Source organism: Lacerta agilis, chromosome 2, assembly GCF_009819535.1.
Source record: "Lacerta agilis isolate rLacAgi1 chromosome 2, rLacAgi1.pri, whole genome shotgun sequence".
Classification (NCBI taxonomy): Eukaryota; Metazoa; Chordata; class Lepidosauria; order Squamata; family Lacertidae; genus Lacerta; species Lacerta agilis.
The window spans coordinates 110,120,876-110,135,406 of record NC_046313.1 but is presented as its reverse complement, the minus strand read 5'-3'; the positions used below and the strand labels follow the sequence as shown (position 1 = coordinate 110,135,406).

The 14,531-nt window shown below is 47.5% G+C and overlaps 2 protein-coding genes across 2 annotated transcripts in view; one reads left to right on the top strand and one right to left on the bottom strand.

Moving 5' to 3' along the window:
• LOC117042654 (oocyte zinc finger protein XlCOF6-like) overlaps nucleotides 1-14,531 on the top strand; it is a 663,370-nt gene that overhangs the window by 152,394 nt on the left and 496,445 nt on the right. The gene's annotated exons all lie outside the window — the stretch shown is intronic.
• Nucleotides 1-14,531, bottom strand: part of LOC117042423 — an 88,466-nt gene that overhangs the window by 34,976 nt on the left and 38,959 nt on the right. The window contains 1 exon segment of the mRNA XM_033141970.1: nucleotides 3,522-3,534. Coding sequence (XP_032997861.1) covers nucleotides 3,522-3,534 — 13 coding nt within the window.

The window sequence follows — 14,531 nt, the reverse complement described above, 5'->3', positions numbered from 1 at the left end:
ACTCACCGGCAAATCACACATCAAAGCCAGGGGCACAGCCTGCACCACAAAAAACACGGGTCCACCGCTTCGTGGTGATACCACGGCCCCAAAACCTGGTTCTGAAGCATGGATCCTCATGGATCCTCACCCTTTTTGTTTTGGGCCACCCAGAAGTCACCGGAAAATCACACATCATAGCCCGGGGCACAACCTGCACCACAAAAATCATGTTGCACCACATTAATCACAAAAATACCCTCTCCTGCACTGTTAATGTGACCACTGGAACGTTTTTATTAGAGCCAAGAGGAGAATGTACGACTATATATTGTACCAAGATATGGTTCGTCTTCAAGAACAGATCAAATTCATGCTGAAGTATTAAAGAAGAAGAGAAATATGAATCTGCTTGTTGTTGTTGTTGTTGTTGTTGTTCAGTCGTTCAGTCGTGTCCGACTCTTCGTGACCCCATGGACCAGACCACGCCAGGCACGCCTATCCTTCACTGCCTCTCGCAGTTTGGCCAAACTCATGCCAGTCGCTTTGAGAACACTGTCCAACCATCTCATCCTCTGCCGTCCCCTTCTCCTTGTGCCCTCCATCTTTCCCAACATCAGGGTCTTTTCTAGGGAGTCTTCTCTTCTCATGAGGTGGCCCAAGTACTGGAGCCTCAACTTCAGGATCTGTCCTTCTAGTGAGCACTCAGGGCTGATTTCTTTAAGAAAGGATAGGTTTTATCTTCTTGCAGTCCATGGGACTCTCAAGAGTCTCCTCCAGCACCATAATTCAAAAGCATCAATTCTTCGGCGATCAGCCTTCTTGATGGTCCAGCTCTCACTTCCGTACATTACTACTGGGAAAACCATAGCTTTAACTATACGGACCTTTGTCGGCAAGGTGATGTCTCTGCTTTTTAAGATGCTGTCTATGTTTGTCATTGCTTTTCTCCCAAGAAGCAGGCGTCTTCTAATTTCGTGACTGCTGTCACCATCTGCAGTGATCATGGAACCCAAGAAAGTGAAATCTCTCACTGCCTCCATTTCTTCCCCTTCTATTTGCCAGGAGGTGATGGGACCAGTGGCCATGATCTTAGTTTTTTTGATGTTGAGCTTCAGACCATATTTTGCGCTCTCTTCTTTCACCCTCATTAAAAGGTTCTTTAATTCCTCCTCACTTTCTGCCATCAAGGTAGTATCATCAGCATATCTGAGGTTGTTGATATTTTTTCCGGCAATCTTAATTCCGGTTTGGGATTCATCCAGCCCAGCCTTTCGCATGATGAATTCTGCATATAAGTTAAATAAGCAGGGAGACAATATACAGCCTTGTCGTACTCCTTTCCCAATTTTGAACCAATCAGTTATTCCATATCCAGTTCTAACTGTAGCTTCTTGTCCCAAATAGAGATTTCTCAGGAGACAGATGAGGTGATCCGGCACTCCCATTTCTTTAAGAACTTTCCATAGTTTGCTGTGGTCGACACAGTCAAATGCTTTTGCGTAGTCAATGAAGCAGAAGTAGATGTTTTTCTGGAACTCTCTAGCTTTCTCCATAATCCAGCGCATGTTTGCAATTTGGTCTCTGGTTCCTCTGCCCCTTCGAAATCCAGCTTGCACTTCTGGGAGTTCTCGGTCCACGTACTGCTTAAGCCTGCCTTGTAGAATTTTAAGCATAACCTTGCTAGCGTGTGAAATGAGTGCAATTGTGCGGTAGTTAGAGCATTCTTTGGCACTGCCCTTCTTTGGGATTGGGATGTAAACTGATCTTCTCCAATCCTCTGGCCACTGCTGAGTTTTCCAAACTTGTTGGCATATTGAGTGTAGCACCTTAACAGCATCATCTTTTAGGATTTTAAATAGTTCAGCTGGAATATCATCACTTCCACTGGCCTTGTTGTTAGCAAGGCTTTCTAAGGCCCATTTGACTTCACTCTCCAGGATGTCTGGCTCAAGGTCAGCAACCACACTACCTGGGGTGTATGAGACCTCTATATCTTTCTGGTATAGTTCCTCTGTGTATTCTTGCCACCTCTTCTTGATGTCTTCTGCATCTGTTAGGTCCTTTCCACTTTTGTCCTTAATTGTGGTAATCTTTGTACGAAATCTTCCTTTCATATCTCCAATTTTCTTGAACAAATCTCTGGTTTTTCCCATTCTGTTATTTTCCTCTATTTCTTTGCATTGCTCGTTTAGAAAGGCCCTCTTGTCTCTCCTTGCTATTCTTTGGAAATCTGCATTCAATTTCCTGTATCTTTCACTATCTCCCTCGCATTTTGCTTGCCTTCTCTCCCCCGCTATTTTTAAGGCCTCATTGGACAGCCACTTTGCTTTCTTGCATTTCTTTTTCATTGGGATGGTTTTCGTTGCTGCCTCCTGTATAATGTTACGAGCCTCCATCCACAGTTCTTCAGGCACTCTATCCACCAAATCTAAGTCCTTAAACCTGTTTTTCACTTCAACTGTGTATTCATAAGGAATTTGATTTAGATTGTATCTTACTGGCCCAGTGGTTTTTCCTACTTTCTTCAGTTTAAGCTGGAATTTTGCTATAAGAAGCTGATGATCAGAGCCACAGTCAGCTCCAGGTCTTGTTTTTGCTGAGTGTATAGAGCTTCTCCATCTTTGGCTGCAGAGAATATAATCAATATGATTTCGATGTCGCCCATCTGGTGAAGTCCATGTGTAGAGTCGTCTCTTGTGTTGTTGGAAAAGAGTGTTTGTGATGACCAGCTTGTTCTCCTGACAGAACTCTATTAGCCTTTGCCCTGCTTCATTTTGAACTCCAAGGCCAAACTTGCCAGTTGTTCCTTTTATCTCTTGACTCCCTACTTTAGCATTCCAATCCCCTATAATGAGAAGAACATCCTTCTTTGGTGTCATTTCTATAAGGTGTTGTAAGTCTTCATAGAATTGGTCAATTTCAGTTTCTTCAGCACTGGAAGTTGGTGCATAAACTTGGATTACTGTGATGTTAAAAGGACTGCCTTGGATTCGTATCGAGATCAATCTATCATTTTTGAAATTGCATCCCAGTACAGCTTTCGCCACTCTTTTGTTGACTATGAGGGCCACTCCATTTCTTTTACGGGATTCCTGCCCGCAGTAGTAGATATGATAGTCATCTGAACTGAATTCGCCCATTCCCGTCCATTTTAGTTCACTGATGCCTAGGATGTCAATGTTTATTCTTGCCATCTCATTTTTGACCACATCCAGCTTACCAAGGTTCATGGTTCTTACATTCCAGGTTCCTATGCAATACTTTTCTTTACAGCATTGGACTTTCCTTTCGCTTCCAGGCATATCCGCAACTGAGTGTCCTTTCGGCTTTGGCCCAGCCGCTTCATCTGCTTTGGATCTACTTGTACTTGTCCTCCGCTCTTCCCCAGTAGCATGTTGGACGCCTTCCGACCTGAGGGGCTCATCTTCCAGCGTCATATCTTTTATATGCCTGTTGTCTTTGTCCATGGAGTTTTCTTGGCAGGGATACTGGAGTGGGTTGCCAGTTCCTCCTCCAGGTGGATCACGTTTGGTCCAAACTCTCCACTATGACCTGTCCATCTTGGGTGGCCCTGCACGGCATAGCTCATAGCTTCCCTGAGTAATTCAAGCCCCTTCGCCACGACAAGGCAGTGATCCATGAAGGGGAGGGAAGTAATAGTACCATTGTATTCTGCTCTGGTCAGACCTCACCTGGAGTACTGTGTCCAGTTCTGGGCACCACAGTTCAAGAAGGATACTGACAAGCTGGAACGTGTTCAGAGGAGGGCAACCAAAATGGTCAAAGGCTTGGAAACGATGCCTTATGAGGAACGGCTTAGGGAGCTGGCCTAGAGAAGAGAAGGTTAAGGGGTGATGTGATAGCCATGTTCAAATATATAAAAGGATGTCACATAGAGGAGGGTGAAAGGCTGTTTTCTGCTGCTCCAGAGAAGCGGACACGGGGCAATGGATTCAAAGTGCAAGAAAGAAGATTCCACCTAAACATTAGGAAGAACTTCCTGACATTAAGAGCTGTTCGACAGTGGAATTCGCTGCCAAGGAGTGTGGTGGAGTCTCCTTCTTTGGAGGTCTTTAAGCAGAGGCTTGACAGCCATCTGTCAGGAATGCTTTGATGGTGTATCCTGCTTGGCAGGGGGTTGGACTGGATGGCCCTTGTCGTCTCTTCCAACCAGGGGCATAGAGACGGGCGGCGGGGGGCGGTCTGCCCCAGATTCCAGGGGAGGGCAGGGGTGACACTTGGGCCAGCCCCGCCCCGCCGGTGGCCCAGAGAAAGCCGCAGAGTGAAGCCACTCTGCCCTGCGGCCCATCCGGGGTCCACCCGTCACTGCCGCTATGGGGCTGCCCTGCGAGATCGGCGGCTTGTGGGGCTCCCCCACCCGTGCTGCTACAGCACGGACGGGGGAGCTCCAGGAGCCAGCACTCGCTTAGCGGGTTGCCCCTGGAGCAGCAGCGCCGGCTGAGATGGACTGCGCATGCCCGGATTTTTAAAGCAGCATAGACAGGGAAGCCCCAGGAGCCAGCGTTCGCTCGGCGGGTCCTGACGCATGCATCATGATGTCATGACGTCATGGCGTCATGATGTCCCGCCCCCAGGGGGTGCCTCCACGGCAATGCCGCCCCTGGATGCTACGCCTCTGCTTCCAACCTCTGCTTTTTGTACCATTGTGATTCAATGTTATATTTGTGCTCAACAAGGGAAACCCACACGACCTGAAGGTGCTGCTGTGCAATGCTAGGACAATGATTCATAAGACCACTGCCATCCCTGACTTGATTGTGGATGGAGGACTTCACCTGGCATGTGTAACAGAGATTTGGTTGGATGAAGCAGATGGGCCTGTCTTAGCATCTGGTTGTCCACCAGGTTTCTGTTATGCACAGCAACCCAGGTCATGTGGGTGGGGAGGGGGGGTATGCAGTGATTTTTAGGAAGTCACTAGCTTGCATCAGGTGTCCTACCTGAAATACCCAGTTCTCTGAGTGCATGTTCTGGAAGTTGGGCAATAGGGGCAGTACAGGATTCCTTTTGGTGTACCGACCTCCCCGCTGCACCAAGGATTCCCTGCCCGAGCTGCTTCAGGTCAGGTCGTGGCGGATGTTCTCCTGGAGACACCTAGTTTGGTGGTCCTAGGGGATTTTAACATCCATGCCGACACGACCTTACAAGGGGCTGCTCGGGACTTCGTGGAAAGCATGGCCTCCATGGAGCTGTCCCTGAATAAGTTTGGCCCAACTCATAGTCACGGACATGCCTTAGATCTGGTGCTCACCTCTATGGATGCTGGTGATCTGACATTAAGTAAAAGCAAAACAAAAGAAGTGCCATGGTCAGATCACTTCCTGGTGCAACTGGACTTCTCCGCAACCCTTCCCCTCTGCAGGGAGGTGGGACCGATTTGGATGGTCCGCCCCTGTCACTTAATGGGTCCAAATGGTTTCCAGAGAGTGGTAGGGGATGCTTTATCCCATGTTGAGGGCTTTTCATCTGATTTCCTGGTGGCTCGCTGGAATGCGGAGTTAACCAGGGCTGTCTGGTTCTGAGGCGCCCTCTCCGATTGCATGGAGCCCAGACAGCCCCATGGTGTTCTCCAGAGCTGAGGGTGAGGAAACGGTCGCTGAGACAGCTAGAGCGCCGGTGGCAGAAAACTCATTCTGAATTGGACCGGACACTGGTTAGAGCTCAACATCAAGCCTACCAAGTGGCGATAGCGACGGTGAAGAAGACTTTCATGCCTCCATGAAGTTTTAAATTTATTTTTCTGTCGAAAGAGTGTGTTGGTAATAACAAGGTTGTGCGCTGCACATATCATCAAAAGTAAAATTCCGTTCTGGTTGCTGTTGCCAACTCCTTCTTTCCCAATAGTCCCAGGCCACAGATCGAAATCTCGCCCAACTCTTGCATTAAAATCACCCAGTAGGATAATTTTATCTTCCTTAGGTGTCTCTGATAGGATGGTATCCAGCTGAGAGTAAAAAATTTATTTCATGTCTTCATCAGCATCCAGTGTTGGTGCATGAGCGCTTATAATAGTAGCCTGTTGGTTTTTGGTGAGCTTTATTTGAAGGGTTGAGAGTCGCTCATTAATACCGGTAGGGACTTCTGACAGGAGCTTCACAAGGTCGTTTTTGATAGCGAAGCCTATCCCATGTATTCAATGTTTTTGTTCAGATAGACCTTTCCAGAAGAATGTGTAGCCTCCTTTTTCTTCCTTCAGCTGTCTCTCGCCTGCTCTTCGAATCTCTTGAAGCGCTGCAATATTGATGTTAAAACGCTGCAGCTCTCTTGCAATGATGGCAGTTCTGTATTCAGGACGCTCGTTATCTGTATTATCTGACAAAGTCCGTATGTTCCATGTTCCAAAGTTGGATTGTCTTTTACGACCACTGGGTGGTGACCTCACTGGGTGCAGTAATCCAGACAGGGAAAAGGGGAAGCAGACTATGTTTAGGCCACCTTTCCTAGCCCCTCCCCCTTTTCGGGGTGAGCAGAGTGGATCCTAAAAGGGCTGCTCAGTCATGGATACAGCTGCAGAGCTGCTCAACTGCCTCGTTCCTTGAGTCAGAACAACTGAATCTGTATCTACCACCCATGTGCCAGTTCATGACTAGGGGCTTCCAGATTTCATGATCCTGCCCCCGTTACCATTTGCCAATCACCATGGGACTTTGGGGGTTTGGGTTGGGTTTTTGGAAGATGCCTGTGCGTGAATTTGTTTTAGGTGTGTAGATCAGTGCACAATGACCAACGCAGTGTCTTTGCAGTAGGGCTCTGTTCCAATGGCATGAGTAGTCATGACAAACTGGTAGATCTTATCTGCTGCAGCCTTCATCTGCCTTCACAGCCATTGTAACATACCGCTTGTTTACATCCGCCTATTCTGCCGTTGAGGACTTCTTGGATCATTCTTTGTCTAGCTCCTTCCCTTTGACCTTACCGCCTTGGGAGGCCCTGCTTCGCTCACAAGGGCCATAGGAATGTGCAAGCCCACTCACCACTGTAAGGTGATGACCCAGCAAGTGAGATAACTGAGATACATTGCGCTGAGCCCTGGTCTCATTAGACAAAGCGTTCCACCAAAAAGGCTCTGGCTCTGGTTGGGACAGCTGGATATGTTTTGGGCCAGGGACCACCAGTAGGTTGCTGTTAGATAAGCATCACCCTCTTTGGGGGATGTATTGGAAGATAATTCCCACAGATAAGAAAGGTGACAGACTGTTTAGGCTTTAAAGGTTAGCACCAAAACCTTGAACCTGATTTGATACTCCACCTGGAGCCAATCCAGCTGATGAACCACCAACTGAATGTGGGCTCTCCACAAAGTCCGAGTAAGAACTCATGCACCTGCATTTTAGACCATTTGGAGTTTCTAGAGTAGTCTCAAGAGTAGCCCTGCGTATCTATCTATCTATCTGTCTGTCTGTCTATCATCTGTCTGTCTATCTATCTATCTATCTATCTATCATCTATCTATCTATCACATTTATACTCCGCCCACCCCAGCTCAGGTGTAGAGCAAGTTAAAGTAGTCTAGACTGCAGGTGACTGCTTCATGGACCACCATGGCTAGGTTGGAAAGAGACAGGTACAGTACCAATTGCCTAACCTGTAAAGATTTTAAAATGCCAGTTTGGCTACATTTGTGACCAGTGCCTCCATAGAGACAAAAGCATCCAGGATCACACCCAGACTCCTGATGGCGGGTACAGGTGACTATTGTGCATCATCAAGAGCTGGGAGCTGGCAAACCGAACCAAAATCATTCCGGCCAAGCCATTGGACCCCCATCTTTAATGGATTGAGATTCAGCCGACTCCATTTCCTGCATCCCAGCACACAGACATAAATATTGGCCATTATATCCAGGGCAGCATCTGGCCAGGACCACGAAGCAGTAGATCCATGCTTTTTGTGGTCAGATCTGTGGTTATGTACAAGATATTTGAATTAAGGGTGAATCTGGGGTCCCAGAATGCAAAAACCATGAGGATTCGCGCTTGAAAACAACATTTTTGGTCCACGGTGTCGCCAGGATGTTGTGGATCCGTGTTTTCTGTGGTGCAGGCTGTGCCCCTGGATATGATATGTGATGTGACAATGAGTTAGGGGTGGCCCAATACAAAAAGGGTGCGGATCCATGAGGACCCGCGCTTCAGAACCCGGTTTTTGGGCCATGGTGTCGCCAGGAAGCGGTGGATCCATGATGTTTGTGGTGCAGGCTGTGCCCCTGGCTATGATGTGTGATTTGCCGGTGAGTTTGATGTGGCGCAGTGCAAAAAGGGTGCGGATCCATGGGGATCCGTGCTTCAGAACCACGTTTTTGGGCCCTAGTGTTGCCAGGAAGCGGTGAATCCATGATGTTTGTGGTGCAGGCTGTGCCCCTGGCTATGATGTGTGATTTGCCGGTGAGTTTGATGTGGCGCAGTGCAAAAAGGGTGCGGATTCGTGACGATCCGCGCTTCAGAACCACGTTTTTGGGCCGTGGTGTCGCCAGGAAGCGGTGGACCCGTGTTTTTTGTGGTGCAGGCTGTGCCCCTGGCTATGATGTGTGATTTGCCTGTGAGTTTGATGTGGCGCAGTGCAAAAGGGTGCGGATTCGTGAGGATCCGCGCTTCAGAACCCCGTTTTTTGGCCGTGGTGTCGCCAGGAAGCGGTGGACCCGTGTTTTTTGTGGTGCAGGCTGTGCCCCTGGCTATGTTGTGTGACTTGCCAGTGAGTTTGATGTGGCGCAGTGCAAAAAGGGTGCGGATTCGTGAGGATCCGCGCTTCAGAACCACGTTTTTGGGCCGTGGTGTCGCCAGGAAGCGGTGGACCCGTGTTTTTTGTGGTGCAGGCTGTGCCCCTGGCTTTGATGTGTGATTTGCCGGTGAGTTTGATGTGGCGCAGTGCAAAAGGGTGCGGATTCGTGAGGATCCGCGCTTCAGAACCCCGTTTTTGGGCCGTGGTGCGGCCAGGAAGCGGTGGACCCGTGTTTTTTGTGGTGCAGGCTGTGCCCCTGGCTATGATGTGTGACTTGCCGGTGAGTTTGATGTGGCGCAGTGCAAAAGGGGTGCGGATTCGTGAGGATCCGCGCTTCAGAACCCCGTTTTTGGGCCGTGGTGTCGCCAGGAAGCGGTGGACCCGTGTTTTTTGTGGTGCAGGCTGTGCCCCTGGCTATGATGTGTGATTTGCCGGTGAGTTTGATGTGGCGCAGTGCCAAAAGGGTGCGGATTCGTGAGGATCCGCGCTTCTGAACCCCGTTTCTGGGCCGTGGTGTCGCCAGGAAGCGGTGGACCCGTGTTTTTTGTGGTGCAGGCTGTGCCCCTGGCTTTGATGTGTGATTTGCCGGTGAGTTTGATGTGGCGCAGTGCAAAAGGGTGCGGATTCGTGAGGATCCGCGCTTCAGAACCCCGTTTTTGGGCCGTGGTGCGGCCAGGAAGCGGTGGACCCGTGTTTTTTGTGGTGCAGGCTGTGCCCCTGGCTATGATGTGTGATTTGCCGGTGAGTTTGATGTGGCGCAGTGCAAAAGGGTGCGGATTCGTGAGGATCCGCACTTCAGAACCATGTTTTTGCGCCATTGCAGCCTCACGGAATAGTGGAAACGTGATTTTTTTGGTCCTGCCTATAGATTAGTATTTGGTGTAGAGTATCATGGTGGTTTTATTTTGTTTCAATATAAAAATCATATGAATTCATGTGGATCCATGCCTCGGATCTATATTTTTGTGGTGCAGAACCCCGTTTTTTGGCCGTGGTGTCGCCAGGAAGCGGTGGACCCGTGTTTTTTGTGGTGCAGGCTGTGCCCCTGGCTTTGATGTGTGATTTGCCGGTGAGTTTGATGTGGCGCAGTGCAAAAGGGTGCGGATTCGTGAGGATCCGCGCTTCAGAACCCCGTTTTTGGGCCGTGGTGCGGCCAGGAAGCGGTGGACCCGTGTTTTTTGTGGTGCAGGCTGTGCCCCTGGCTATGTTGTGTCATTTGCCGTTGAGTTTGATGTGGCCCAGTGCAAAAAGGGTGAGGATCCGTGAGGATCCGCGCTTCAGAACCATGTTTTTGCGCCATTGCGGCCTCACGGAATAGTGGAAACGTGATTTTTTTGGTCCTGCCTATAGATTAATATTTGGTGTAGAGTATCATGGTGGTTTTATTTTGTTTCAATATAAAAATCATATGAATTCATGTGGATCCATGCCTCGGATCTATGTTTTTGTGGTGCAGAACCCCGTTTTTGGGCCGTGGTGTCGCCAGGAAGCGTTGGATCCGTGTTTTTTGTGGTGCAAGCTGTGCCCCTGGCTATGATGTGTGATTTGCCGGTGAGTTTGATGTGGCACAGTGCAAAAAGGGTGCGGATCCGTGAGGATCCGTGCTTCAGAACCCCGTTTTTGGGCCGTGGTGTCGCCAGGAAGCGGTGGACCCGTGTTTTTTGTGGTGCAGGCTGTGCCCCTGGACATTATGTGTGATTTGACGGTTAGTTAGGGGTGGCCCAATGCAAAAAGGGTGCGGATCCGTGAGGATCCGTGCTTCAAAACCAAGTTTTTGCGCCATATTGTCGCGAGGAAGCCATGGATCCCAGATTTTTGTGGTGCAGGCTGTGCCCCTGGACATGATATGTGATTTGACGGTGAGTTTGGGGTGTCCCAATGCAGAAATCATGAGGATCCATGAGGATCCGTGTTTTTTAAACAAGTTTTTGCACCATTGTGGCCCCACAAAACAGTGGGTGCATGATTTTTTTGATGCTACATATAGACTGAGATGTGGTCTACAGTATCATGGTGGTTTTTTTTCATTTGAATGAAAAAATCATATGAATTCATGAGGATCCGTCTAGATCCGCCTTTTACCCTTTTCCCATCTCATCCTCTGTCGCCCCCTTCTCCTTGTGCCCTCCATCTTTCCCAACATCAGGGTCTTTTCCAGAACTCAGGGCTGATTTCTTTAAGGATGGATAAGTTTGATCTTTTTGCAGTCCATGGGACTCTCAAGAGTCTTCTCCAGCACCATAATTCAAAAGCATCAATTCTTCCGCGATCAGTCTTCTTTATGGTCCAGCTCTCACTTCCATACATTACTACTGGGAAAACCATAGCTTTAACTATACGGACCTTTGTTGGCAAGGTGATGTCTCTGCTTTTTAAGATGCTGTCTAGGTATGTCATTGCTTTCCTCCCTAGAAGCAGGTGTCTTTTAATTTCGTGACTGGGCAAATAGATCAACAATATTATATCTGCTCCACTCCTAGCTCTGGACTCCATCTGAGCCCCATGTAAGATAAAGTGGAAATAAAGTTTATGTTGCACTAATAAGCCTCCTTGTGATCAGGTGTGCACTCAGTGGTTTCTAAATCCTCATTAAAAAATCCTGAAATTTGAGGAAACTGGGACGATGCCACCCTGCAGCCAGAATGCATAGTTGGAGGAGTCCAGCTTCCACTTAGCTTCAGCATCCAACGCCAGGGTCAGGCCCCGTTATCTTTCCATACCCTCCAACATTTCTCTGATGAAAATAGGGACATCCCATTCCATAAAGATATTTTTACTATTTATACACCACACATCTTATTACGTTGGCCCAGCCACTCTGGGCAGCTTCCAACATATATAAAAAACATAATAAAGCATTAAACCATGGTTTAATTTTTTTAAAAAAAACAAAACACCTCCACCCTCAACCCCCAAATAATAATCAAAAGCACAAGGAGACACACACACACACACACATACATACACACACACCATTTGGGAGTTAGGACCAAAAAAAGTCATTTTATTATTTTATTACTTATTTTCACAGTTCAATCTATCTATAAATTTTATTATGTATAGCCAATGACCAGCACCATACAATACGAGCACAAATCACACAGCTGCAAAACAAAAGACATTGCATGCACCAGACCAGGATAAATTTATAGCATCCAAAATTTATTTTCACATTTGTTTCAATTTGAAGATTATAGTGTTGTAAGCCAAAAATGGCTTATCTTCTGAGTTACACCAATAAAACTCAGAGACAAGAGAAGTTAGGAGTCCATTGTTGTTTATTGCAAAGCAATAGGTTACAGTCAAATATTTTCACAAAACTGCAACCCCACCCAAGGGTCCGGGCAGGGGTATTTATAACATTTCAAACAAAGGATTTCAATTTTAACCCATCATGTACATCATTACCTCATTTCATGTTTAATGTTGTTGTTGTTCAGTCGTTCAGTTGTGTCCTACTCTTCGTGACCCCATGGACCAGAGCACGCCAGGCACGCCTATCCTTCACTGCCTCTCGTAGTTTGGCCAAACTCATGTTAGTAGCTTCGAGAACACTGTCCAACCATCTCATCCTCTGTCATCCCCTTCTCCTTGTGCCCTCCATCTTTCCCAACATCAGGGTCTTTTCTAGGGAATCTTCTCTTCTCATGAGGTGGCCAAAGTACTGGAGCCTCAACTTCAGGATCTGTCCTAGTGAGCACTCAGGGCTGATTTCTTTGAGAATGGATAGGTTTGATCTTTTTGCAGTCCATGGGACTCTCAAGAGTCTCCTCCAGCACCATAATTCAAAAGCATCAATTCTTTGGCGATCAGCCTTCTTGATGGTCCAGCTCTCACTTCCGTACATTACTATGTTTCCGTACATTACTATTATCATGTTTAATACACATGCGCAATAATCATTGCTAACTAAACTTTGATTCTCACCGTGATCTGTTACATTGTGTTAGTATGCATGTTAGGAAACTGTGTTACATGTCAACTTATGTTCTAGCTCAGGGGTCCCCAAACTAAGACGTGCGGGCTGGATATGGCCCAAGCAAGCCAATTATCTGGCCCCTGACGACCCCCGATGCCTGCTCTTACTGGTGCGGCGCGGTACCAGAAACAGCTTGAGCGCATGCGCAAGCATCATTTTCGGCACACCTCTGGCGCGGTGCAGCACCGGAAATAGCTTTTGCGCATGCGCAAAGCGTCATTTCCAGTTCACTTCTGGGTCTGAGGAGGCCTGTGCACATTCACACAAGCTATTTCCGGTGCCGCGCTGCGCCAGAAGTGCACTGGAAGTGATGCTTGCGCATGCATGCAAGCTATTTCCAGTGCTATCATTGCATACATGAAGAGGGGCCTGCGTTTTTTTTAAATTTCTGTCGGCACTATTTCTAAAATGAAGGCTTCTGGTCTCTTTATGAATGGGAATTTTAATATTTTTTAAAATTCATTATATATGTTGTTCCCAAATTCTTTTACATTCCCACCACATATGCATATACGAGCCTTTACCCATTTTACATCTCCAGCACACTTCTGATGTATTTTTATACATTTTGGCCAATTTGGTCGGGGTAAGATGCCATCTGTATAGCATCTTCATGATATTTTCTCTGAGACTACTGCATGCTGTAAACTTTATGTCTCCTTCCAGAGTTTCTCTCTCTCATTCATGTGAATATTATATCCAAGATCTTGGGCCCAACACACCACTCCACCCTTCAGTGTATGTAGTTTAAATTCTCTTAATGGTTAACTGTTTATTGAGCAGGGGCTCTTAGTGTCACGAAGTAATGCCTTTCAACGGAGCTCCAAAAAACTGATTGTGCCCTCACACTACCCCTTTTGGTGCAGGGACTTTGATCCAGACAGGAAATGTTAAGCAGAATCCACCCACCTGTGTCGCCCTTAGGTGTTCTCAGCCTTCACCTGCTTCATGACTCCACCTTGCATGAGAAAGAAGGATGGAGCTCCAGGAAACTAGAAGTGGTCCTTCAACCAGCAAGGACATGGACCATCACGGACAGATCCCCTCTCCTGCTGTGGAGTCAAGAGTGGCCCTGGGATGGCAGAGAGAGATGGGGACGGGGCCGGGGACAGAAGGAATGGCAGGGCTCCAGATGCTCCCTTGGACCCCTACCTTGACACCAAGGGGAGCTCCCTTTCTGAGGCTAAAAGCATTGGCGTGGAGGTTTGATTATTGTCAGGAGTGCAAGGATGGGGAAAAGGAAACATAAAACACATGCCCCCCCCCCAGGCACACTAAGAACTGAATGTAAATAGCCCCGTCTGAGTGAATAGCTACTGGAGAGCATAACATGGGAGTTTAGCTGTAATGTTCACCTGCCTCCCTATACTAGTCTTTTCTAGTTCCCAGGTTACCTTTCCTTCTAAACAGCTATTCCAGCTCATCATTTTCCCCCATTTCTTTATGTAGGGTCATTTTCACTTCCCACGAACTCTCGGAACTGTAGTTCTAGGAGGAACCTCCCAGAAGTTTGAGAGCATCCTCAGCCAACTTCAATTGGACACCCTGAGACTACAATTCACAGAAAAACTGGACCTTTAGCCACAGCCCTGACCAAATAACTGAGCTTTCTTTTCTCTCCCTCTCCAACTCCCACATTCACAATGTATATGTCTCCCACAATCCCTTTGACTAATCTCCCCTAGCCCTAATTCTTTCACACATTCCTTTAAAACATTTATGTGAACTAAGAAACACAAAAAACACCCGTACTAGTCACCTTCCACAGGTCAAAAGCCAATGCAGAAAATATTTAATAAAAACAGCTCAAAACAGGTACACAAGAGCACAG